The following is a 26,653-nucleotide window of genomic DNA, read 5'->3' on the forward strand; positions in this document are numbered from 1 at the left end:
GGCATTGGTCTTGGTCTTTACTGGTACAAAGTGAGCAATTTTGGTCAAGCGATCAACGATCACCCAGATGGAATCATTGTCTTTCTGTGAACGGGGCAATCCAACTATGAAATCCATAGATATGCTCTCCCACTTCCACTCGAGGATGTCAAGAGGCTTTAGCAACCCTATAGGCCTTTGATGTTCAGCATTGACTCTATTACAGGTGTCACATCATGCCACATATCCTACAATGTCTGTCTTCATGCCTTTCCACCAAAAGTGTTTCTTCAAATCTTGATACATTTTTGAACCTCCAGGGTGGATACAGTACCTAGAATTGTGAGCTTTTGACAAAATTTCCTCTCGTAGCACTGGGTTAGATGGAACACAGATTCTGTTCTTGAACCAGATGGTTCCTTGTTCATCTTTATGGTGGTTGGTCTTATATCCTAGTTTCATCAGACCACGAAGATATTCGATTTCTTCACAATCTTTCTGAGCTTGATGGATGCATTCTATGAGATCATACTATATGCGGAGCTCATTCAACAAGCCGTGTGGTAGTATCTCAAGTTGGAAATCATCAATCTCTTCCTTGAGCTCAGGTGGTATGGATTCAGTGATCAAAGTGTGATAGTAGCTCTTGCGACTGAGAGCATCTACGACTACATTAGCTTTTCCCGGATGATAGTGAATTTCTAGGTCATAGTCCTTGATCAACTCTAGCCAACAGCGTTGCCTCATGTTCAAATCTTCTTGAGTGAAAAAGTACTTCAAGCTCTTGTGATCCGTATAGATATCACACTTGTTGCCTATCAAGTAGTGTCTCCGGATCTTCAGGGCATGCACAACTACTGCTAACTCAAGATCATGAGTAGGGTAACAGTTCTTGTGTTCTTTCAACTGTTGAGACGCATATGCTATTACTCTTCCATCTTGAATCAATACACAACCAAGTCCTTGACGGGATGCATCACAATAGACTACAAAATTTTTGCCGATATCAGGCAATGCTAGCAGAGGAGTTGTGGTAAGCTTCTGTTTCAATTTCTAGAAGCTTTGTTCGCACTTGGGCATCCATTCAAACTCCTTGGTCTTCTTCAGAAGATTGGTTATTGGACGGGCTATCTTGGAGAAGTTCTCGATGAATCGGCGATAATATCCAGCCAATCCCAAGAAACTTCTAACTTCTATCACATTATGAGGTTGATCTCACTCTTTCACACCTTCAATCTTGGCTAGGTCAACTACGACACCTTCAGCTGATAGTACATGGCCTAAGAAGGCAACTTCCTGTAGCCAAAACTCACATTTGCTGAACTTTGCATAGAGCTGGTGTTGGGCTAATTTCTCGAGCACAGTTCTCATATGATGTTCATGTTCTTCAGCGGTGGGTGAATAGACAAGGATGTCATCAATGAATACCACCACGAACTTATCCAGTTCATCCATGAAAACCTTATTCATCATGTTCATGAAGTATGTGGGCCCATTCGTGAGTCCAAAGGATACCATAGTGAACTCAAACTGTCCATACCTCGTCATGAAAGCTGTCTTCGGGATGTCACTCTCTTGAATCTTCATCTGATGATAGCCAGATCTGAGATCAATCTTAGAGAAATACTTGGCACCTTGAAGCTGATTAAGCAGATCATCAATTCTTGGCAGGGGGTACTTGTTCTTGATGGTGACTGCGTTCAAGTTCCTATAATCAATGCACATTCTCATTGAGTCATCCTTCTTCTTGACAAACAGAACAGGGGATCCCTAGGGTGAAGCACTGGGTCTGATATATCCCTTTGAGATGAGCTCATCAAGCTATTTCTTGAGCTCAGCCAGTTCATCAACTGACATGTGATAGGGTCTCTTGGCAATGGGTCTCGTTCCCGGCAACAGATCAATGATGAACTCTACATCACGGTCTAGTGGCATACCCGGTAATTCTTTAGGGAATACATTGGGATAATCTCTGACTACTGGCACATTGTGAACTGTCTTCTCCTCTTTTTGTGATTCTGAACTTGCTTTAAGGGCACATAGGATAGAGGTGGACTTTCCAGATTGGGGTTCACATCTAATGACTTGGCCTGATGGGTGGGTCACTTGAACGTATCTAGGTGAACATGATATGATACCTTGGTGAATGGTTAACCAATCCATACCTAGGATGATATCTATACTAGTGGAAGGTAAAAGGGTTAGGTCGGCTTTAAAGACAAGACCCTCAATGGTAAGACTCACTCCCTTACAGATGTGGGTGAATTTTAGGTCTCCTAACGGTGAACTAGTGATGATAGGCTTTTCACGTGGGGTTATAGGCAGGTCATGCTCTCATACAAACTTGGATGATATGTATGAACAAGTTGCTCTAGAGTCGAATAGAACTGATGTAGTGTTGCCATTAACTAAAAACATACCATACACCATGTCAGGGGCAGCTTGTGCTTCCTCGGTGTCCAGATGGTTGAGACGTCCATGAGTAGCAGATCCCTTGAGCTGAGACTTCTGAGCAGCTGAGTTCTAAGAGCACTCAGTGGCTTTGTGACCTAGTTGGCCACAAGCAAAGCAGGTAAAAGGCGTACCGCCTATAGGGGTTGGCGCGGGTGCCTTCTAGTTTCCAGTGCTTGGTGCGAAGCGGTTCTGTGCTGGGCGTTCATTCGCTGAGCGGGGATGGTTGAAACGGTCCTGAGTGTTGCGGTCCTACACATAACGGTCCTAGGTGTAACAATCCTGAGTAGGGCGGGAGTATTTGGCGTTGTAGCCTCCACTACCCCTACTCAATCCAGGGTTGTCATCCCTATTATGGCGAGAGTGCTCCCTAGAGGGTGCATCTCTGCGGAACCTCTTGCGATCATGTCCATGGAAGGACTCCTCAGGCTTACGCTTCCTCTTCCTGTACTCTTCTCCAGCTTCAACATGGTCCTTCTCAATCTAGATGCAGTGATCCACCAGAGCACGCAATGTGTTACTCTTAATACCGCCAAACTTCAGCTTGATGTGCGGGTTAAGTCCCTTGCGGTAATAGTATAGCTTCTCCTTCTCTGAGTTCACAACATAGGGAGGCACATAGTGCAGAAGGTTTGTGAAATGGGTAGTGTACTCAGTCACCATGTCCTTTCCCATCTTGATGTTGTGGAACTCCTCAGCTTTGGCCTCCATGATACCCTTGGGAATATGGTACTTAGTGAATGCTTCAGCGAACTCATCCCATGAGATGTGGGTAGGGTCCTCATGGGAATCACTAAAACTATCCCACCAGGCGCGTGCTGCACCTATGAGCTAGTGTGTGGCAGCTCCAACACACTCATCATCAATGAAAGTAGTGAGATCAAGCTTCTTCTCCATCTCCTTGAGCCAGTCATCGGCTACAAATGGGTCAGGGTCGGTACCATCATAGGTAGGTGGCCTTAGCTTCAGGAATCCCTCTAGCTTCCTTTGGAAGTCATTCTGCTAACCTCCCTAGCGACGGTTTGCTCCTTCAACAAGAGCTGCAAGAAGCTGGGTCTACTGTGCCATCACTTCTACCAGGTTTGGTGGTGGTGGTGGAGGAATGTTCTCCTCAGGCGGCGAAGTATTCTCTAGGTGGAAGGGTATCCCTCCACATCCACGGCCACGGCCATGGCCCTGGTTGTTGCCACCACGTCCCCCATTGGGTTCAACTGGTTTAGGGGTGGGCGCACATCCTCGATTCATTAGGTGATTAGAACGGCGGTTCGGCATCTGCAACACGGATCATAGAGAATTTAGTGCTTGTGCCAAAAGTGCTAATAATTCAATATGATTACATGATTTTTGATGATTTAAAGAAAAACATTTACACTATCCAACACTCATTAAAAAGAAGCAATAAGATCCATAAGATGCAATAAGATCCAAAACATTCATTACATGGGTTTTATTACATAGCATCATCTCCAGTAGCTACACTTAAAGACATGCGAGAATCATTCTACGCATAATGTCTCATAATACATCTCATAAGGGTACATCATGGGGTACAACTCATGGAAGCTTCTGACATGACTCATGACCACGCAGGGTCATCTACTCTAACTCGTACACCGCAGCTGGGATACGACTGTTCTCGATCTCGATCTCCTTATCAAACTAGTGAAGTCGGGACACGTACTTCAAGGCCTCGGCGAGCTCCTCAGTAGGCTTGGCTCTAGGTAGGGTAGGATAGGCGTCTAGGTTGAGGCGAGTCGGGGCTAACTCAAACTCCTCTATCTTAGGCTTCGTCTTGCTACGAACCTCCTTGGGTAGCAGATCCCACATACCCTTCATCTCCCTGAGGCGCTTCCTGTTAGACTTCTGCCAAGCCTGTCATGTCCTCTCACACTTGTCCTATAGGTACTCGGTCTGCCTGAGTGCCTCAATTAGGTGACCCTGGTTACGAACAGCCATCTTTCTAAACTCCTCTAGCTCTTGAGTCATGGTCTTGTTCCGAGATTGGATCTTCAACATATCAATCCCCTTGGATCTCTCTCTATCTCCTCTGCGGTTGAACTCGGCCTTCTTGTCGTCCAACTCTCTCTGCAACTCCAAGACCTTACTATCGAGGTAGCAGTTCCTGTTGCCTAGGTTGGCTGCTTTATCCTGTAAGTCAGGGACCTTGGCTCTGTGGACCTCCTCATAATGGTTGAGCTCATCCTGTAGCTTGGCAACTGTCTCTAGTAGACTAGCTCACTCCTGTGCTCCCTGCGAGTCTCACTCCTGGTACTCCCACTGGAGGGCCTGGTCCTGACATCTTCTCTACTCCAGCTGGGTCACATACCTATCCTGCTCTAGTAGGTGGATAGCTGAGACACAAAGGCATCTATCCTCCTCGACAAGGATAACTTTGCCTGCTGTGAAACTCTGCTCACTGGGGGTAAGGCTAAGGTCGAGGGCCTGGGGAAGTAGACAAAACTCTGTTGTCTTCAGGTGCTTGTAGTGGTCCCTCATCACTCTGCGAAGTGCCTTGTGCGAGATAGCTCGTAGTCCCTCCTCGACGGTGTCCTCTATAGTCAACTCGGTGGAAGCTGGGACAGAAGGTAAGGTAGTGCTAGCTGGGAACTCAACTGAGGTGATAATCGATCCTTCGATTCCTCCTTCCTGAGCTGGCTTCCCGGTGTAGGTGACCTTAACAAGCTCATCGGGGACACCTAACATGACAAGAACTCGGTAGAGGGTCTGTGCAAAACCCCCGAGCTCACGTAGGTCAAAGGTAAGCTTGGCATGGTCCAGAGGTAGCAGTCCTAGAGGCGGCCAGTCGACGTTCGTTGCCATCTGCATGTTTCAAGGGGATAGGTGTTAGCAGGTCAATAAATAGATAAGCCTTGCATAAAAGTAAATGCAGGGTCAGTATATAACTGAAAGAAGGGTTGTCCACGTCCTACTCTATCGTCCATTTCTAAGGGTTTCGTCCTATGGTCAAGTATGGCTCTAATACCAACTGAAATAACCCCAATTTCCGTGAAGGGAAATCCACAGAGTTGAAGTGTAATAAGACTGTGGTAGATCATATTACCCAAATTCTAGTCGAATATCACATCCATACAACAATAATATCAGAGTACAAATATTGTGGAATTATATAAATTATTACATCGCCGCATTGGCGGAATTAAAAGTAGCATTCATTCAGAACAGCTTGATGATAAGATCGCCAAACTCGAGCGTAGGCACGAACCACTCAACCGTCAAACTCCTCGGAGCTATACTCCTCAGCAGAACTTGTATGCCAAAATTTATCAGTACGATTTGTACTGGCCACTCCCAACCCTATGAGCATTGCTTTGTGGAAATTGGATGCAAGTTGGATATAATCAAAAGGAACCTATAAGGCTGGGGTTTCCTATGTATCAGCATATCAGTATTTATTAACAGTTGGTCAAGTTTTAACACCATTCACACACCCATCCCACCCCATTTCCCTTCTAGAGCCAGGTTTTGATCCTAGGAATCGACATACCACCATCTCCACACCATCACCATACCATACCATCGCTCAGTCGACAGGCCAACTCCCTCTCGGCACTGTCTCAAGGCCCGTAGCCCCTAGCTACGACCGAACACTCACTTCCAGGGGGAAGAAAAGAAGGACTCATCTCTCTATCTAGTTTAAGCGAAACCCAGGAAAGGTCCATAGCCAACAAGTCGGCACATGTATCGATCAATCAACCATACACTCTGCAGAGGTTTTACATAACCACAAGATCCGCCTTCCTCGCTGACCGTCGTCAACTGGGCTGATTTTTGGCCGCTTGCTAGCCTAGGATAATGCCACTCTACCATTCAGCCCTGGTACACCCCAAGTCTAGTCTAGGGTGGCTAAAACTATGAGTCATGAGCTGGGTCCATAAGGTCTCCATGAAGTCTCGGAAGGGTGTGGGGGAAATCCTCCACACCCCGTACCTCCCTCGCACTGTCCGCTATCAACCTAGCAGTAGTGGCAATATCCTACCAAGTAGTCTGGCCGTCCCGCACCATATAGGGCAAATGGTACATAAGGCTTCTCGGTAAATCTGAGTACTAGTAAGTCCTTAGGGGTGACCAAGCCAAAATGTCTCCATCAGGGTTTCCATTTACCGTGCCACCACAGCACCTCCATCCTGGGCTCCACCCGTCATAGGTTCACACCTAGGACCACCTCATATACCATTTACCCACCACAGGTATCCATTCCAGGGGTGCCCAGGTAGCACCCCATGACAAGACTTGCCCCAGGCTCGTCGTATACTCCAACTTGGTTGACACAACCCTCACCCTCCACACACCCAAGTCACACACGCAGCACTCTCCCCGTAGTCCAGAATACACCACACATTAATGTAGTATAAGCATAGTAGAAGTATAAGCAAATAAAATATAGCAGTAAGCATGTGCCTTAACCTAATAGCAGGGTATGCAGGGGTAAGGTTGCGTCAAGGTAAAGGTCATCAAGAAAGCATACTACCATGCAAGTCCTATCATAGTATGATTATAACAGTAAAGTAAAGCAATAGCAGTTCTACATTAGCCATGCGTAATAGGTGCTACGAGATTGGTTGGGATGTGGCACCTTCAGTGTAGTCGTCTCCGTACTCCTCATGGTACTCACAATCTTCATCTGTCTGTTTCTCCTTCGAGTCTGCAACCGATCGTATTATAGTCACGTTAGCGATGTCTATAGAATAGCACAAAGGAGCAATGAAAATTCAAAAGAGCCAAATGCACTCAAATATGGGTTCATTGCGTAGGGCTCGATTTTAGATGAATTTTGGTCCTAGTTTCGTATTTTTCTGAGGTCATATGAATTAGTTATGAATTTCCGAAGTTTAAATCTATTTCTAAAAATGGAAAAAGGCTGAATTAATCCTGGGCTGACACGTGTCATACTGTGGTTGGTCCACGTGGCTTGCTGACGTCAGCATCACGGTTTCGAGCAGACAGGTGGGGCCCAGCTGACGTCAGCGTGACGTCATCAACGTCGTCCACACCGACAGGTGGGGCCAAGGTTATTGGGTCACTGACAGGTGGGTCCAGTCAAAGTCAACGTCGGTCAACGTCAGTCAACGGTCAACAGTCAGGGTCACTGACATGTGGGGCCTGGGCTGCTGATGTCAGCATGACATCACCTCGGCTGCGCTGGCTTCTGACATGTGGGTCCCACGTGACGTCATCATGATGTCAGCATCTGACATGTGGGTCTAGAGTGTCCGTGTCACTGACGTGTGGGCTAGGTCAATGGCCAACGTGACCGGTCAATAGTCAACACAGCCGAGTCTCAAAAGGGCTTTGGGTTGGGCCGGTCTGGGCCGGGCCGGGCCGAACACGTGGCACGCTGTGACGCTGCCATGTCATGGCCGTGGGCTCTTATTGGGCATCGTCCACAGCACGGCTCACACCGTGTGGCTCATGGTGGACCAGCGCTCGTGGTCCATGGACTTACGGTAGGGCGCATGGTTGACCAAGTCCACCGTCTCTTCTCCTTGGCTCGGCTCACGTGCACCAAGCTCACGCATGGGTGGCCGGTGAGGGGGGTGTTCCCTTGTTTTTCTCCCACGGTGGTGCTCCTACCGGCGGCGAGCTGGCTATGAGCCTTCGTGGCGGTGCCGGTGCCCAATTGGGGAGGGGAAAGGCTACCCCAGGCTACGGCGACTACGACGGTGGAGTCTAGGTGGCGGCTGGGGCTCACCGAGGCGCTGGCCACGATGAACGGTGGCCCGGCAGTGTTCGCCAGTGGCGAGGTCGCAGTTGTAGGCTCTCTGGTGGCTCGACTAGGCAGATAGGGGCCTTAGTGGATTCGTGGGTGCACGGCAAAGTCATCCAGGGCTCAAGGCAGGGCTTAGGCGTCAAGGTGGCCGTTAGGGGCTCCAGCAGCCATGGCGACATGGTGACGATGGCGATGCACACGGGTGATCAAGGGGGGTTCCCGTGGGGTGGTCACGGCATGGTCGTGGGGTGTGCGTGGGTGTGTGTGTTCCTAGTGGCCGGAGACAAGGCACTGGCCTACGCGCTCTAGGTGTGGAGCGCCATGGCCGACGGTGAGGTTCGGCGACAAAGAGAGACCGGAAGGGGGGGCTCATCGTGGGTGGCGTGGAAGAATGGATGGTGGTGCCGTGTTGATTCGAGGCCATGTAGCTCTGGTAGCCATGCAGTGTCGTGCCAAACCATGTCAGTGATGTAGACGACGGCGTCGCTCTCGGCTCTGGCGGTCTCGACGAGCTTTTCCCCTTCGTAGCGGCGTCAGTGTTTCCCCCCCCCCCCTTTCTCCCCCACTCTTCTCTCTTGGCTCAGGTGTGCTGTGGTCGGCCACCACGGTGGCGTCAGGGCGTTAGGAGAACCCTAGGGCTCTGGGCGTGGCTTTATAACCGAAGCTCTGAGCTCCATCTTCGGCGGACGGGTGAACGGTTGGTGATGCACCATGGGCATCGAACGGCATTGCGTGTGGGGTGGTTGGCGCGGAGGTCACGTGGGCGATGCGCCAAGGGGGAGATAGGACCATGCCCCGGGCATGACCCCTGGCCTACTCTACCATCGCTATCAGCCTCTGGTCGGCTAACGGTTGGGCGTGAGCGCGAGGAAGATGAACAGGGGAAGGCTGACGGGTGGGGTCCATTGGCAGCGACTGTGGCGAAGAGAAAGGGGCGCGCGGGTGAGCAGCGCTCGGCTGATGTGCGGGGCCCAGTGGCAGCAACAGCGAGCGAAAGTGGGGAGGCACGGGCGTTGCTGGGCCGTAGCTGGGCCGCGCGCACTAGGGGGGAAGGGGCGGCCGCAATGGTGCTGGCTGGGCTGGCTAGCTTGGGCCGAGCGGCTGGCTGCGAGGCCCACTTCTTCTTTTCTCTTTTTTTTCTATTTTCAGTTCTCTTCCATTTTTTTGAATTCAAATCTGGTTTTGGTTTTTGAATTCAAAAATTGGTGCACCAAATTCATTAGAGTTTTAGATATGTGACCCGCAACATTCTTATATATATATTAGGAATTTATTTAGCCATCTTGTATAACAAAAGTAAGTGTAACAAATCCTTATTCTTTGATTTGATTTGATGGTTTATTACTTTTAAAGGAGTTGTTAGGCATTACATAAAACAAATGAAGGTCCAACTCACAATTTGAGTTAACAATGTATGCAACCCTTTATTTGTTAGAAATTAAATAACATAATCAGCAAATGTCATGCTATGCTTATGTGATGACTTGGTTATGCCTAATGCATCTCTTAGGTTGGGTTTTCTATACATGACACTCATCATCACATGGGTGTCCCAAGAAAAAATTTTGTAGTTGGTATTTTTTGTGTATGGATTTTTGGGTTGTTACAGCTGCGACATCGGGGCAGCGGCCCCGGTGACTGTGCACACACTGGGAAGTTGGCCGAGAACGCATTGTGCATGGCTTTTGAAAGCGTTCGAAACCTCTAACCAGTTGCTCCAATCCCCAAACCCACTTTGCTACACCTTAGGGGGCCATTAGGCTACTAAAACAAGCCATAATACTTCACTATTCCTTAACCCAATGTCTCGCGATAAATTGCTAAACATAGCAATGTCTAACTGTCAACAGACTTGGAAATTTTTCTAAGTTTTGAGTTGAACTCTATTTCAAATTACATTTCTAAGCTATTGGAAATATTAGCTAGCAAGGTTATTTTTCAACAGCAAGTATTTCATCATCTTCTACAAAGTTTGTACTTCAAACTTTATGTAAGTATCACATACATGTTTTATAGCATTTTTGCTTAATAAGCTCGTCGCCATCTCCAAGGTCACCAGAGATGCCCACTTCATCTTGTGCACGGTGAGCTCTTTGCCTCTTTGAACCCCTATGTTTTTGTATCTCTTGCAGGTTAGTAGTAGTAGACCTCGTCGATTTGTATAAAAGATTGTATGTGCCTTATTGAGTTATTGTGCTAAGTGTTGGTTAATTTGTATGCAAGTATGCAACGTTGCACTAACTGTTTTGAAATTAGTTATTAGTATACCTCGTCGATTGAAGTTGAACTAACCAGTCCTGATGACCTCGCAAAGGGATACCACCGATGCTACTGTCGCAAAAGCTAGTGCTACTGCTAAGGCTAAAGCATCGGTCGCCCTTGGCTTGAGCCGCAACCGTACTGTGCAAGTATCACGCGCCATCAAGAAATGGAGCCGTCTAGCCATTGAAGGAGCACCTGCAACTCCTTCCTCCTCTACGCTTCAGTTGTTGAGTTCCAAGGGGTTTGATTCGATGCACGCTAACCCCTATTTTTGCTTCCATTTCCTGTTTACTTGAATTATTGAGCTGCTATGTCTTTTAGCATTTGTACAAAACTTTATGTCTTGAGCTGTTTGTTTGTTTGAATTATTGTGCTGCTATGTCATTGTTTTATCGATTTACAGATGATGCACTGATCTGTCATTGTTTCCTAACAATAACAATGTGCCTACATTGAGTAAGATAGCACGTGACATATTTTCTATTCCAGTCAGCATAGTTGCATCAGAGTCTGCTTTTAGCACCAGTGGTCGGGTTCTTAGTGAGCATCGTAGCCGGCTTACTCCGGAGATCTTGGAGGCCCTTATGTGTTCACAAGATTGGATGCGTCGTAAGTATATAGGTATATATTCTGTTCTATACATTTCATTTCTACATTTTCTAATCTTGTTTTCTAACAATTGTTGAAAATTTACTTTCAGATGCTACCAATGTAGATAAGCCTGAGACCTTTTGGAGCTGTCTTCAAGAGATGTAGGAAGGGATGCAGGTGATGTGTAATGTGTTAGCCTTTTTGTTGTCACATATTCAATTACATTGTATACTAACTATCCCCTCTTATGCAAAAACTTCTACTTTGACACATATTCTACTTTGATGCGGCTGGGGTTGGTTGCCTGCCTGTGGTTGGATGGCTAGGTCTGATTCACAAATCCTGTGGTTGCCTGCCTGCGATTTCATTCCTTGATGATTTAGTTAGCATTTTGATGAGTCCTATGCCTTCAATATTACTACCTCTTTGAAACAAGTGATGAAACCTGTTGCTGTGGGGGTCTGAGCTTTCTAGTGAGGCCATGCGGCTGGATCGGTTGTTCCCTTGTGTAAGAAGCCTTGTTGTTGTTTCCTTGTTAGCTTATTCTGGTACTGATATGTGTTCTAGGCATAGACCTGTAAGTGTCACGGGAGCACGGAGTATTGGAAGACGATCTGTGACTGGTTCAGTAGGAGGAAATTTGTTCCTAATTGTTGTGTACCTTAGATCTTGTGTGGAGGTTTCCATTTTAGTTGGGATAAAGGATGTTTTCTTCACTCGTTCCATGATGGTTTAATCAGTAGGAGGAATGATCAAGGGGGAGGGGATCCAGTTAATTTAGGAGAAATTTGGTTCATAGGTGTGACCTTAGATCTAGTTGGTCTTTTCAGTCTTTGCTGGGACAAAGGCAATTTCATTGTTTCATGATTTAGTTAGCACTTAGCAGCTTGATGGATCTTATCTGTCAATCACCACACCTTTGAAAACTGATGGAACATGTGGCTCCTTGTAGGTTAAGGTTGCAGGCTTGCAGCAAGGAAGTGAAGGATGCATCATGAGCAAGGAAGTGAAGGAAGTGAGAAACCCGATGGGGGGCAGAAAGGATGCATCATGGAAGTTGAAATTTAGTGCCATGAACTCCTAGTTAATAATTGTGTCATGAACTCTTAGTTAATTATTGTGTCATGAACTCTTAGTTGATCATTAGCTGCGGTCGAGGACAAGTTACATGTAAGTTGTAAGTTGTAACGCTTGCTTGCATACTTGCATGATCATTCTGAATTTTTTATGATGTTAGCTTTGTGAATTGTGATCTTGTGTTATTGTTAAATGAGGATGGGTCACCCGATGGGTACCCGTTACCCACGCGGGTGACGGGTCTGGGTAAATTTGAGACCCGTCACGGGTGATGGGTATGGGTGATGGGGTGTTTGAACCCTAGTGGGGGCGGGTGTGTTCTTCTGCCCCCCCACCGGGTTTCTCACCCGTTGCCATCCCTAGTGATATAACATGACTATTGAATTAACTTTCGTTTCGCATTCGAGTTGATCGTTTCGAGTTACAAAAATTGATCTACACACTTTATTACATGCATTAACACATAAACATGATGCTCATGACATGTTTTAGTAAATGATTTACAGTGTAACACCGAGGGTGTTACAGTCGCTTCCAAACAACCACCTCGGTTATTCAACGCTGCGTTCAGGCCTCGAGTCACGGGCACACAGGAACAGGAGTGGGAGTAGGAGTGGGGCCCATGTGTCGGTTGCAGTGAGAAAGCACAAATGTGTTGCGCGCTGGGGTGATCCATGTGCTACTCCACGTCAGCGATCCAGAGCAGGGCTGGTGGCCATGCGTGCAAAAATAACTCTCGTCCATCGCTCTGAGCGCCGCAGTCTTTCAGGAGCGCAACGGAAATAGCTCTCCCTCGTCCGTCCCTCTCTCTCTCATCCCTCTCTCATCTGTCCCTCTCTCTTGTCTCTCTCTTCGGTCCCTCTCTCGTCGGTCACTCCCTCCAGTCCATCCCTCCATGCACGCCTCCCTCTACGACGGGGAGGCAGCGAAGGCTGCTGGCGATAGGAGGAGGCGCACGAGCCAGCCCCCTTCGACGGCGGCGGCCACCACACGTAGTAGCGGCACGCGGGGAGGCCCACACCGGCGACGATAGCCCTCCCTCTGCTTCAAGCACGACATGGCGGCCCCTCCCTCCCCTACCAGCATGGCACCCCTTCCCTGTCCCTCGTGCGTCGGCCACCAGATCCAGCCTCTAACGGTCCACCAGTGGTGGATCCGACCACTGGAGGCGGCAGGGGCACAGATCAAGTCATCAGCAGCGATGGGGGCGCGGATCCTACCACGGGCAACGGCAGCGCGTGGTACCGAGCTCGGTGAGCTTTTTTTATTTCATGAAATTATTAACCGAGGTGGGCTACTTAACTCAACCGCCTCCGTTAATAGCGTTAACCGAGGCGGATGTCTTATGCCGACCGCCTCAGCTAATTCATTAACTGAGGCAGTTGTCCATTAAAGGTCTGATTAACCGTGACCTTTCGACAGAGGCGGTTGACAAAACCATCTCGGTTAAGGCTTTTTGCCCGTCTCGGTTAAGATTCTTGTAGTAGTGTAGCTGGCGTCGCGAGGCATATTCAAGTACTAGCAGTAGTGGCTAGTGGATTCAAAAGCCCACTCACCTTGCGATGGAGCGAGCCAGCGAGCGGCGACCAGACAGAGTCGTGGGTCTTGAGGGCTCATCGGTCTCGTCTCCCGTGATGCTAGCCGTTGCTTTTCAGCCTGTACATTGCTCGCCTGCTCTGCTTTGCATGTACGACCTGGGGCGGACTCAGTCGTGGCGAGTGTGTTGTGCATGCACACACACCCGCCACATCGTCGCGCACAGGGACGCATGGAGTGGCTGCTATATGGCCCATCCCGTTCATGCCACTGCCGATCGATGACCTCGCCACGTAGCCACTTGGGGTATGCCGTAGAGATAAAAATGAAAGGAAATGAAGAAGAGGATCTGCCTACTTATTTCTTGCCCAAACCACCTCACGCGCTCCTCACGTGTGCGGCAACACTGTCAGCGCCACACTAGCGATGCCACGTAGGCTAGAAAGCAACTCCAGGACCGTTATGGACCTAAATGACACACTTGGACCACATTAGGGTGCCGAAAATGCATTTTGAGAGTTTGTGCACCTAAGCGACACAACAAAACAAAATTAGGGTGCCAAAAATATGTTTTGAGAGCTCATGGACCTAAGTGACACCCTAGATGTTAATGGGCCTACCTAGCATAGTTAGTGGTCTATGTAGTCCGTGTCCGCGTATGGGCTGAAAGGATTTGGGCCGTGACCTCACCTGTAGTTGTGTGATGTACAATATCGTTCGTCAGATGCTGCAGCAACGGTGCAAGAGGCTTGGACGTCCCTCTCACGTACTAACGAGTACGTACGTTAGAGGATCTCATCACCCTCCTTTTATTTTTCCCCCCAAAACCCCGACTCTGTCCCAAAACCCTCAAGCCGGAAACCCAACTCGCTACCGCGCCGGGGACTACTAGCCATCGATGGCGGCAGCGGCGCTGCTCCTCCACGCCGCGCGGCGACGGGACCTCATGTCCCCTCTCGGATCTGTAACCCCCGCCTTCTTGCATCCTCCATCTCCTTGTTTTTATTCGTATTCAGTATTAGTCATCTCATACTTGTTGGGTAATCCAGTGGATTGGGGTTGATTCTTAACTCGAGGAGAGATGTGCACTGGCAGTTGAATAGTTAATGTAGATTGGTTTGAGTTCTCTCACGTGCTTGCGGTTTTGATGTGAAAAGGATGGATGGATTGGTGCTTGTAAATTCTCAGATTATTTCAATTCTGATAATTGCGGCCTTACGGCTACGCTAGAATTAGTGATGTTTCATTTTTTTGCCGATTAGTACAACATAATGACTTTGTGTTCATGGAAGCGGCACTCTATTCTCCTAAATGTTTGTAGATTATTTCATGCACAAAGGCCTGGGTGCCGTTTTCAGGGCTTCTCATGCATTAACGCGATCAGTATTTCTTAGATGACAACAATCAACGTCTAAAATTACATGTCTTTAATTTGTCTCATAGTAACTCTATAATTCCTTAATTTGTTCATCATTCATAGAAAAAGGAACGTATGTTGTGACTACCATGGCAACTACAACTCGTACAATGATGTGGAATTAGTCTCATAATAATAGTTCTAAAACTTATCTTATGAAACCATTGCTGTGTGAACTAACGACCTATTTTTCTCACCTTCACGTCATAAATTCTTAGTAGCAGTGCATGATACATCCTATATTCCTATGATACGGTTCATTTGTACAAATGTACTTGCCCTAAGGATTTCTAGCATTATTGGCTCAGTGGTTCCTGTGAATGAAGGGTAGCTTAATCATGAACACGAACAAATTATCTTTGTGCACCATTGTGTAATCAGTTTTAATTATTTTGTATAATGGAAGTTTTCTGTTTGTCATTAGTGTGGTTTTGTTTACTTAGGCAGTGCAGCTAGGATTGCACCTTAGGGATTTTTTTAATATCATCATAGACAATATTGTTTCCCTTGCTTGTCTTCTTGCTCCTACTTACTGTATTCGATCAAACTTTTCTCAGCTCAGGGCCAGCTTACAGTCAAAATGTGCTGCCAGCCTGTTCTCAAAATGGGCTAGTTTCGCAAGACCTTTCAGGTAACAGTGATCTCTTGCTGTCTTAATTCTACAGACTACAGAGCTAAACCTTCTTATTGCTGTTACTCTAATTTGTATGTGTAACTGTTATTCAGTGCAAAAGCAGCTGGAAATGAGGTCATTGGAATTGATTTGGGAACTACTAACTCATGTGTGTCTGTTATGGAGGGAAAGGTCAGGTCCCTGTAAATATTCTACCGGTCATTTTTTCTCTCTCGTTGTCTTTTGCTGAACTGGTAATCAAATGACTGCAGAATCCAAAAGTTATCGAGAATGCCGAAGGTGCTAGAACAACACCATCTGTTGTTGCTTTTAATCAGAAGGGAGAGCGCCTTGTTGGAACTCCTGCCAAGCGCCAAGCTGTAACAAATCCCCAGAATACTTTCTTTGGAACAAAGCGCCTGATCGGACGCCGCTTTGATGATCCACAGACACAGATGGGTGCGTTTGTGTTGACCAAGATGGTGCCATACAAAATTGTCAAGGCTCCAAATGGTGATGCGTGGGTTGAAACAACAGATGGCAAGCAGTACTCACCAAGCCAGATGGGTGCGTTTGTGTTGACCAAGATGAAGGAGACAGCAGAATCTTACCTTGGAAAATCTGTCTCCAAGGCTGTGATAACTGTTCCAGCGTACTTCAATGACGCGCAGCGTCAGGCCACAAAGGATGCAGGTCGCATTGCTGGCCTCAATGTTGAAAGGATCATCAATGAACCGACAGCCGCTGCTCTGTCTTATGGAATGAATAACAAGGAGGGTTTGATAGCAGTCTTTGATCTTGGAGGAGGAACTTTTGATATCTCTATTCTGGAGATCTCAAATGGAGTCTTTGAGGTATTTTTTCATAATTTTCAACTCATCTGTTGTGATGCATACATGTTATTAAATACATTCTTTTTTTTATTTGGTTCTGTGTATTATCAGGTCAAAGCAACAAATGGTGACACTTTCTTGGGTGGTGAAGATTTTGATAATACTCTTTTAGAGTTCTTGGTGAGTGGTTTCAATCGAACTGAGGGCATTGACCTGTCAAAGGATAGATTGGCTTTGCAGAGGCTCCGTGAAGCTGCTGAGAAGGCAAAAGTTGAACTGTCATCAACCACTCAGACTGAAACCAATCTACCATTCATAACAGCTGATGCCTCAGGACTTCAGGAGCAAAGCATTTGAATATCACACTGACAAGGTCAAAGTTTGAGGCTCTTGTGCACCAACTGATTGAGAGGACCAGAGATCCATGCAAGAACTGCTTGAAGGATGCAGGAATATCTACTAAAGATCTGGATGAGGTACTTCTTGTTGGTGGGATGACCAGGGTTCCAAAAGTACAGGAGGTGGTCGCTGAAATTTTTGGAAAGAGCCCAAGCAAAGGAGTCAACCCCGATGAAGCTGTGGCCATGGGTGCTGCCATTCAAGGTGGAATTCTCTGTGGAGATGTTAAGGAGCTTCTTCTCCTTGATGTTACTCCCCTGTCACTTGGTCTTGAGACGCTTGGTGGCATCTTCACCAGGTTGATCAACAGGAACACTACAATTCCTACAAAGAAAAGCCAGGTGAGTTGTTATTTCTCTATTCTTTCGGACCATTCAACTTTTTGGGTATACCTGTTATCTGGATGATTTTTTTATCAACTTATCAACATAATCTTATTGAATGTCCAGATATGATTACCATCCTATGATCCATGCTGCACTAGTACAACTTTGATCTGATCTTTGGTTATGATTTTGCAGGTGTTTTCAACTGCTGCTGACAATCAAACCCAAGTAGGTATCCGTGTGCTGCAAGGTGAGCGTGAGATGGCTGCAGACAACAAGCTCCTGGGTGAATTTGATCTCGTTGGCATTCCACCTGCTCCAAGAGGCATGCCTCAGATTGAGGTCACATTTGATATTGACGCCAATGGAATCGTGACAGTCTCTGCAAAAGATAAGGCCACAGGAAAGGAGACGAACATCACCATTCGATCCTCCGGTGGGCTGTCTGAGGCCGACATCCAGAAGATGGTTCAGGAGGCCGAGCTGCATGCCCAGAAGGATCAGGAACGAAAAGCACTCATCGACATCAGAAACAATGCGGACACAACTCTCTACAGCACCGAGAAGAGCTTGGGAGAGTACAGGGACAAGATCCCGGCTGAGGTTGCGTCCGAGATTGAGGCAGCCGTCGCTGATCTCCGCAAGGAGATGGCCTCGGACGACATTGAGCAGATAAAGGCGAAGCTCGACGCTGCAAATAAGGCCGTCTCAAAGATCGGAGAGCACATGTCTGGTGGTGGTGCAGGTCGTTCACAATCAGGAGGATGTCAGGGTGGTGGTGAGTGGTGACCAGGCTCCTGAGGCCGAGTACGAGGAGGTTAAGAAGTGAGGAGGCTACGAAAGACGAAGCAGTAGTGTCGCATTTAGATTTAGCTATATTCTTTTGAGGACGCAAGATTAGCGGTGGTTTTTGTTGCATGGTATATATATATATATAGGGTAAGACTATTTTGCAGCTGGCCATAGAATAACTTATTCTATAGCCACCTTGATTTACGATAATGTTTGTACCAATTTACGATAACATGAATATGCATTTACGATACTCGTGTTACTACCACTCACGGTAGTAAATCACTGAGTAAGGAGTTACTGTAGTTTCATAAATTAGTATAGTAACTATCGTGACTCAAAGTGGCCACAGAATAAGTTATTCTATAGCCAGCTGCACAACGGTAGTTCTATATATATATATATATATATATATATATATATATATATATATATATATATATATATATATATATATATATATATAATGTATGATTTTCTTGTTTTGGGCTTTTCGGCCATGATGCGCGCTGTTGTCTAGTTTTCGTTAGGCTGCTTGTCTTGTGATGTGTGGCTCTGGCTCGCGGACCGCGATCTTGTGAAACGGTGGCTGGCAATGGACTCTCGCCGTCCCGCGCCAGTCCCGGACGTGACACGCCTGTCTCCCCCTTGTCACCGAGAGAGAAGGCCGTCCCTGAACCGCGGCATCCAGTGATATGTCCATGGCCGTCGGAAGGCAGCCGAAAAAAAGTCATCCCGGAGACCCGGACGACCGCTAGGCATGGCCGGAGAGACGGCGGAGAGGAGCCGAGGAATCTCGCCAGACGGATGCCGCGTCCGCGCACGAGTCCAAGGAACGTAGAGCCAAGGAAGATCTGCAAGCAGGGCCGGTTCGGTGCGCCGTGCTTTCCCCGTCACGCAAGCACGAGCGTGGCTGTTCTGAACTTTGGTCGAGCCTTGATGGAATTATTTCAGAGAAGGATACAAATGAACTTTGGTCGAGCCTTGAAATTGAACATGTCATGTCGGCAGAAGATTTCAGAGAAGGAAACAAAGAGGAATAGGAATATCTGAAAGACAGATACCGGAGGAAGAAGGGATGTTAAGAAACAGGCAACGGCCAACGGCTCTCTGGAAAAAATCGGATGCCTTCTTTACAATCTAGCCAAAGAGAAGCAGACATGGAATAGGGTCATCATAATCCAAATTACAGATGGTACATGATAGCCTCATGCTTACATTATCCCATAATTCCTTCTATATATCATTTATATCGCACCGTGAAGCACCAAGCCCCCGCCAAGACCTTCGGAACCTGAGCATCCAATAAACCAATCAGACGACCAGGACAACCGATCAAATGAAAGATCGATGATATAAACATGAAAGTTCGGTTCAGAAGAGAAGTGCATACCTGGCCTAAAAGAAACAAACATAACCACGCGCGCCTTTACATTTCAAGCACAATAACTGAAAAAAAAAAAACAAGAAAAAGGACACAGATTGAGTGCCATGTACAAGAAATGTGAAGTGCATGACTGACATGGAATTTCACTAGCGATTTATATTACTTACAGTCTGAATCAGTTTTGACCCACTTTGCGCCATCATCATCGTCATCAAGATCACGCAGCGCATCCTCAAGGCATTCGTTGATCTCTTTCTCGTCTAGCTTCCAGTCCAAGCGCCTCCTGGTTGCTACCGTGTTGGAATTCTGTGGGTGTATTTTCTTCTGTAATATTGCCTTGAGCAGCTGCAGCGATAACCACATAGTAAGTGAACGAGATGCAAATTAAGAAGGCGCAGTGACTGGTAAGATACTGCAAATTTAAAGAAGAAATTGGCTGTACCTTCTCCATTCTTGTTTGGGGGAAAGAGTTCCTTGGCTCCAGAACCGGGGTGGTAAACCCGCCCTTGCACGCGAGTAATCTAAGGAGCGAAGCCATCAATCTTGGCTTGAGCTTAGCACTCTTTTTCTTCCCTACTATTTCTCTCGCTTCGCTTATGATCATCTCCCTGTTCATCAACTGCTCCCTGCGCTGCTTCTCGTTGTTATCTTCGCCGTCATGTTGTTTCGAAGCTACCTGTACATCTTCACAGGAGCCCTGAGCTTCTGCTTGACCATTGCCTTGCAGCAGCAGCACCTCGAATTCTCTTCGTAGATTGTCTACTTCCTCCTCTGTAAACTTGGCGGGATCTTGAATGGTCTGAACATTTGCGGAAGAACTCTCTGCTACTTCTTCCTCGAGCTGCTTGTTTCCAAATGTCCCAATTGCAAGCAATGATTGGGGCCAATCACTGAACTCATCGTTGCGACATTCTGATACGTTGCCACCTGCGCATTATTAGAAGTAAATTAGTTTGCCAAATCAGTACACAGAAACATGGACCACTAATTTTGGTAATTTTAAATCGCTGCTGTTTCCATGAGCCTATCACTGATGAGAAACATGTTTGCCCTATGAGAAACATGTTTGCCCATGCTTACTCCACACCACGATGTTTCAACCTGAATATCATGCTGGTAATCACCCAATCACATAGCAGCATCCGAAGATGTTTACCACCGTACCATCTAGCCTTTCTAAGAATAATAAAGAACGAAGAAATGAACCACTGGCCTTCAGATCTGATCCCTTAGTAGGGAACCATCCGAGGTAAGCATTCTGTGCTAGAAATGTAACTCAGGTGGACAATTTTGTATCATTAGTACGGAACCATCGAAAGAAAGGTTTTGAATTATAGAAAATCAGAAAGTAGATGCAAAGAAAATGAAGGAAAAGAACATAATGGCATGTACTGTAGCGCACTAGCGCTCATGCATCAGCTGCTATATATTTCCTTAGCATATTATTGGAAGATATTTGTGAACATATCAGAACCCACAGTGTTGACTGTTGACAGATAGGAGTATGACTGAACCATCGAAACAGGTACGTGATCAGCAAAATGAACACCAGCATTGCCGGAAAAGAACTATGACAGGACTTTGAGTTGAGTACATTATCTTCTTTTCATTTCCTTCGAAAAGGCAACTCAAAAGAACTTGCTAACAATAATCACCTTTCCGAGAAGCATATAGAATTATAGATCATGAAAACAAGAATATAGTATTGAAGCAGGACGTGAAAGGGAGGAGACTCAAAAGTCCCCGATCATCTTCTTATTCACTAGCACTCGTTAAGGGGGTGTTTGGTGGGCTCCGCTCCGTGTGCTGGAGCCGAAGCCGGAGTTCCGAAGCCTGGCTTCGCCTTCCGTAAAAAAAATGTCTCATCACTACTTAGGCCCTGTTTGGTCGGGCTCCCGCGTGCTCCGGCTCTTACACTGTAGCGGCACTGTAGATGGAGCTACGGGAGAAAAAAACGAGCTTCTCCGGCTCCGGTGGTATCAGTGAGAGAGGAAAGGAGGAGAGAGAAAAACAGCTTCGGTAAATAGTGCAGCTACAGTGATTCGCCAGTAGGAGTCAGAGCTGCTCAGAGCCCGGCCAAACGGGGCCTCAATGCGAAGCGCTCCTCCTGTTAGCACCACTTTGTGCGGCACCACCGCTGGAGACAGACCTGGAGCTGTGCGAGAGCCGCACCAAACAGGCCCTAAAGCAAGGAAGGGAAAATCTTGGGAAAAAAACATTCACCTCTGAAACGGTCATTTTGAAGTGCATCAACCATGCAAGACAACTAATCAAGAGGATCAACTAATCAGAGATGTTTATGTGCATTCATGCAAGGAAATAGAGAGATTAAGAAGTTGATATGAAGGAGAGGTATTCATGACGACTCATGAGAGAAAAAGAAAGTTCAATCTGCTATGCAAGAAGACTTCAAATAAAAACCGTGCGTTGAGAACCTGAGGCGGCGTATGCGCGCTAAATAAAGATTGCAGACATCAAAAGGAATTTTTACCCGACAAAGAAAGCTATGAAAGAATTTACAAGCGAAGGAAGCGAAATATATACTATTTGCAAAGTAGGCTTACGATAAGCTGGTGCGGTAGAATTCGCGGCAGATCGCTTTGGTTCTTGCTTCCCGCCGATCTTGTTGGCTACCCAACTGAAAATCTGCGGGAGAAGAGAGGGAATTCGCCGTCAGCAACGATCGAAGGACTCTCTGCTAATGACATATGCCTTTAATTTCACACCTTCATATCCTTGAGAACTGGAGACCACCACGGCACCAGTAGTACGGCAGCAGTACACGTGGGAATGGGATGAGGGATCAGCCTAGCAGGAGTGGAACGCCCTAGCTGAGTGAGAGCCGGCCCCGGGAGCGGCAGTCGGCGGATATAGGCAAGCAAGGTGCAACAAGACTCTAAGTCCTATTCGCTTGGCGTATAAATCGTATCTTTTTAACTAATGAATAATATTTTTCTCTCACAACAAATCAGTCAACGATACTTTCAGTCATAGCTCATCAGCGAAGCAAACGGACATTTCTCGGTGCGGCAATCGGCGATATAGGATTGGCGGGCGCACAGAACCGAGTAGCTAGCTTATTGCTGGAGGTGGAGCACCGGAGCTATTTGGCTGTGCTCAAGTTCCGAGGCTCGTTTTGGAGCGTTCGGCCGCAGCTGGCATGGCCGGCGTGATAGCTGCTGCTGCTGCCTCACGTGGCAAGTCACGTTGAGGTGAGGTGGTGCTACTAGTACGTGTACCGTGGAAAGATGATTCCAGTCAGAGACTGGACGAGGAGAGAAACTCATCACTTGGGCAGAAACAACAAAGCCGGGACGGGAAACTGCAAAACGGCAAGTGTGAGTCGGCTGATATTTTCCAGGCAAAAGCCCTGTAAACAGTTAGAGTAGGTGTCAAGAGTATTGGCATGTTCGTTTGCTCGTATATGATCGTAGATTATAAACCAAAACAGTGTTTTTCTCTCACACCAAACTAGTCAACAGTAAATAATCCATAATTGTTTACGACAAAACGAACAGGCCGTATAAAATCAAGAAGCCAGTAGGTTAATTATTATGAGGCCCGAAACTGCATGCATGTCCCCTGCCCCATGCCCACATGATGGAGAGGAGAGATTGAAAAAGGGCGTGGGCGCGATCGAGGGCCGGGGCGGGCAAGTTGCGCACAAGTGTCACGACCGCGCCGCAACGGATCCCATCGCGCCTGGTCGGGCCCCGACGCGTGTGTGCCAAACCCCGGCACTAAGCAAAGGGGTTAGCAGCACGAGGGACCTTACGCCGATGCTAATGCCCCCCTTAATTACCCCCATTGCATTGGCTGGAGAAGCTGGATGGAGGACGACGACGCGCGATGGAGCAGCTGTGACTGTGAGCCACACGGTACGGCGTATCGGATCTCTCTCGGTACGGCGGCTCAAGCTCAACAATATATGTGCACGCCCCTGCAAAAAGATTCTGAAGCCTTCAAGCTCCCTGCAGCTGTACGTACCGCGGCGGATCATGCCACTGCGTATAAATCGCGATCAATTCTTCTTTCTTATTTTTCTTTTTCAAACAACGTAGTTTGAATTTTGATGCATATGTAGTGAGTTCGTAATTGATTTTTAGCCTGTGAGTTGACAATATATCAAGTACACTTTCTTAGTAAATAGTACTGCTTCCTCAAATTTGCGCAGAACTTCCAGAGCAACCCTAAACACTAAACCAGATTTGAACAAACGTCAGGTCAGGTTTGGATTGAGCCGGAAAAAAATTGATTAGGTCAAAAAATTTTTGCCCCAGCCTGACCCCACGCACTGTCAGGTCAAACTATTTCTTGGTTTTGGCACTTTGGGTCGGTTTTTTCGGATTGGGTTGGAGCACGGGTCGAAATTTCTTGCCCTAACCTAACCTGATGCGCTGGTGGGTCAGAACTTTTTTCAGACAGACCAGGTTGGGTGGCCTATGTATAGGTCTACACTAAACTGTAGGTCTAGAACCAACCTTTAGGACATAGTTACTCGTAATTACTAAATGGCCTATCCTTGAATCCATAATCAACAATCATCTAAATATTAAAAAAAAATCATCATGCCTCTACTTTATGACAATCCAAATACTCAATCACCACTCAAAGTATAACTCTACCAAGAAAATCAGTTACCAACCAAGTTATATGATAAAGAGAGTGCTATAACCAATACCTGATACAGGGTTTACGTGGAAAACATCCTTGTGGAGAAAAAACATGATCCATGATGAGAAATACACTATGAGATAAACCAATAAATAAGGTGAGAGCTAACAAATAAGAAGAGGCTCTAAATGCTCCCCACAACTCTCTCGCCTTTTTAGTGCTGGATTTCGGAGCTGCTAGTGCCCGGACGTCTGTTTGGGATGCTAGCATCGGACGCCTGCCAGTTGTGTACTCGGGATGCCGGTGGCAACTGAATACTTACGATGCCTTCCGCAGTTGTATACACGGGACGCCTTTGACATCAATATATTCACTGATGACCATTGGATGACAGCTAAGGCTGGATAACGAGCTGACTCGGCTCGGCTCGGCTCGGCTCATTCTGGCTCATTAAGATAACGAGCTAGCTCGGCTCGGCTCGTTATCCTAACGAGCCAGAAAGCCAGCTCGGCTCGACTCGTTAAAAGCTCGAGCTGGCTCGTTAAGCTCGTCAGCCAGGTATAAAAAATACACAAAATATAATATTTGCATTTATCTAAAGTTTGAGAATAATAATAATATAAAAGAAATACATCAAGACCAGTTACCAGTCAATTTATAGGGTCTAGACCAGTTACCAGTCAATTGTAAAGTGTAAGACATGAAGTAATACAAAAACTAATATACGTTTTGATACTTTTTTCTGGAAGCTTGGCTCGTTTAGCTCGCAAGCGGTTCGCGAGCTGGCTCGAGTTGGCTCGTTATAGCTAACGAGCTAAAATCTTGGCTCGGATCGGCTCGTTATCATAACGAGCCGAGCCGAGTTGAGCCAGCCACGAGCCGAACGAGCTAACGAGCTTCGAGTTTTTCGTCCAACCTTAATGACAGCTATTATATTTTAAAATTTCCACAAACATTAATATCATGTTGCAAGCAACATCCATTGATTATATCTTTTGTGGCGCTGTTTTGGTCAAGTCTACTAAAACATTGATGCTATGTTGCAAGCGTTGAATTTTAATTGGGCTTGGCCAATTTTAATTCAATTAAAATCAAATAAATCTGAAGGCCATATTAAATGATAGGTACAACGAGCGAGCAAGCACCCTAGCGTGTCGGGCCCACGAGCGAGCACGCTAGTAGTGGGCCCGCTGCCTTGGACGTCGCTCACGTCGCCCCGAACATCGCCCACGCCGCCAGTCGCTTCCCACGCATATCCCATGTGCAACACTCGTTTTACTTTTGTAACATTCAAATGCAACAGTTGCAATATACAAAAAAAGATAGATGAAACACTTAAAAAAACGTACGAAACACTTGCAAAAATACATAAAAACACTTGAAAACAATTACAAACATATGCAACATTCAGATACAACAATTGTAACATACAAATGAAGACATATGAAACAAGCGTTTGAAACATTTGTGAAAACGACTAAAAACTCTTGAAAACCATTGCCAAAATACGCAACATCCAGATGAAACACTTAAAACATATGTATGAAACACCTGAAACACTTGAAACATATGTGTCGGGTTCATAAACCCGGGGTCCCTCATGGACCTGCTTCCCAGCAAAAGCTTGGCCCAACAGACGACGTTGCGAACGACACGTAACTCATAGGCTGGCCCAAAAAACCTAACGACAAGCCAAGGGTGATCCAGTCTCCGACCGGAAGGCCTGGCCAAAGAGGAACGGCGCTCGCTTCCGACTCCGGCCTGCCTCTTCGACCGGAAGGCCTGGCCAAGGAGGAACGACGCTCGCTTCCGTCGCTTTCGACTCCAGCTCGCCTCTCCAACCAGAAGGCCTAGCCAAGGAGGATCGAGGCTCACCTCCGACTCCGGTCCGTCTCTCCGACTGGAAGGCCTGGCCAGCTCGCCTTTAACTCCAGCGCTCACTTCTGACTCTGGCCCGCCTCTCCGACCAGAAGGCCTGGCCAAGGAGGATCGACGCTCACCTTCGACTTTGGCCTGCCTCTCCGACTGGAAGGCCTGGCCAGCTCGCCTCCAACTCCGACGCTCGCTTCTGACTTCGGCCCGCCTCTCTGACTAGAAGGCCTGGCCAAGGAGGAACGACGCTCGCTTCTGACTTCAGCCTGCCTCTTCGACCGGAAGGCCTGGCCAAGGAGGATCGACGCTCGCCTCTGACTCTAGCCCGCCTCTCCGACTGGAAGGCCTGGCCAGCTCACTTCCGACCCTAGCCCACCTCTTCGACTAGAAGGCCCGACCAAGGAGGAACCACGCTCGCTTCCATCGCCTCCGACTCTGACCCGCCTCTCCGACCAGAAGGCCTGGCCGAGAAGGGACGACGCTTGCCTCCGACTTTGACTCGTCTCTTCGACCGAGAGTATATCGAACCTCTACTTAAAGCTCTTCTCCGACCAGGAGACCGGAGCCAACTGGTGTCGATGAAATATGGTCGGCAGTCTACCTAGGGGTATGCCCAAGGTAGTAGTTTATCGGCAGACAGATGCGCAAGCTACAAAACAAGATAATGACACAAGACAGACACGAGATTTTATCCAAGTTCGGCTGTCGTAAAGGCGTAATACCTACGTCATGTGTCTGATTATATTATTGTATGTCAATGAGAGATGTTTTTTAGA

At 47.1% G+C, this 26,653-nt stretch overlaps 1 protein-coding gene and 1 pseudogene across 1 annotated transcript; one reads left to right on the top strand and one right to left on the bottom strand.

The window, feature by feature from the left end:
* Positions 1-14,522: 14,522 nt before the first annotated feature.
* LOC136544144 (heat shock 70 kDa protein, mitochondrial-like) lies at positions 14,523-18,041 on the top strand (annotated as a pseudogene).
* Positions 18,042-19,143: 1,102 nt separating this feature from the next.
* On the bottom strand, positions 19,144-22,190 carry LOC136546309 (protein DEEPER ROOTING 1-like). The gene is made up of 6 exons (XM_066538286.1): positions 22,118-22,190; positions 21,956-22,037; positions 19,834-20,318; positions 19,559-19,736; positions 19,398-19,453; positions 19,144-19,298 (listed from the first exon to the last, which is right to left on the bottom strand). Exons 1-5 carry the CDS (start codon positions 22,121-22,123, stop codon positions 19,434-19,436), a joined length of 771 nt encoding a protein of 256 aa, XP_066394383.1. The 5' UTR covers positions 22,124-22,190; the 3' UTR covers positions 19,144-19,298; positions 19,398-19,433.
* Positions 22,191-26,653: the final 4,463 nt, after the last annotated feature.

This window comes from Miscanthus floridulus, chromosome 3 (assembly GCF_019320115.1).
Source record: "Miscanthus floridulus cultivar M001 chromosome 3, ASM1932011v1, whole genome shotgun sequence".
Taxonomy (NCBI): domain Eukaryota; kingdom Viridiplantae; phylum Streptophyta; class Magnoliopsida; order Poales; family Poaceae; genus Miscanthus; species Miscanthus floridulus.

Bases quoted from the DNA above. Each gene is read 5' to 3' on its own strand.
- LOC136546309 (XM_066538286.1), bottom strand. The intron at 19,737-19,833 runs GTACAGCCAATT...TTATCGCTGCAG, and splicing joins CCCAAACAAGAATGGAGAAG to CTGCTCAAGGCAATATTACA. The intron at 19,454-19,558 runs GTAAGTAATATA...TTTTTTTTTCAG, and splicing joins GGTCAAAACTGATTCAGACT to TTATTGTGCTTGAAATGTAA.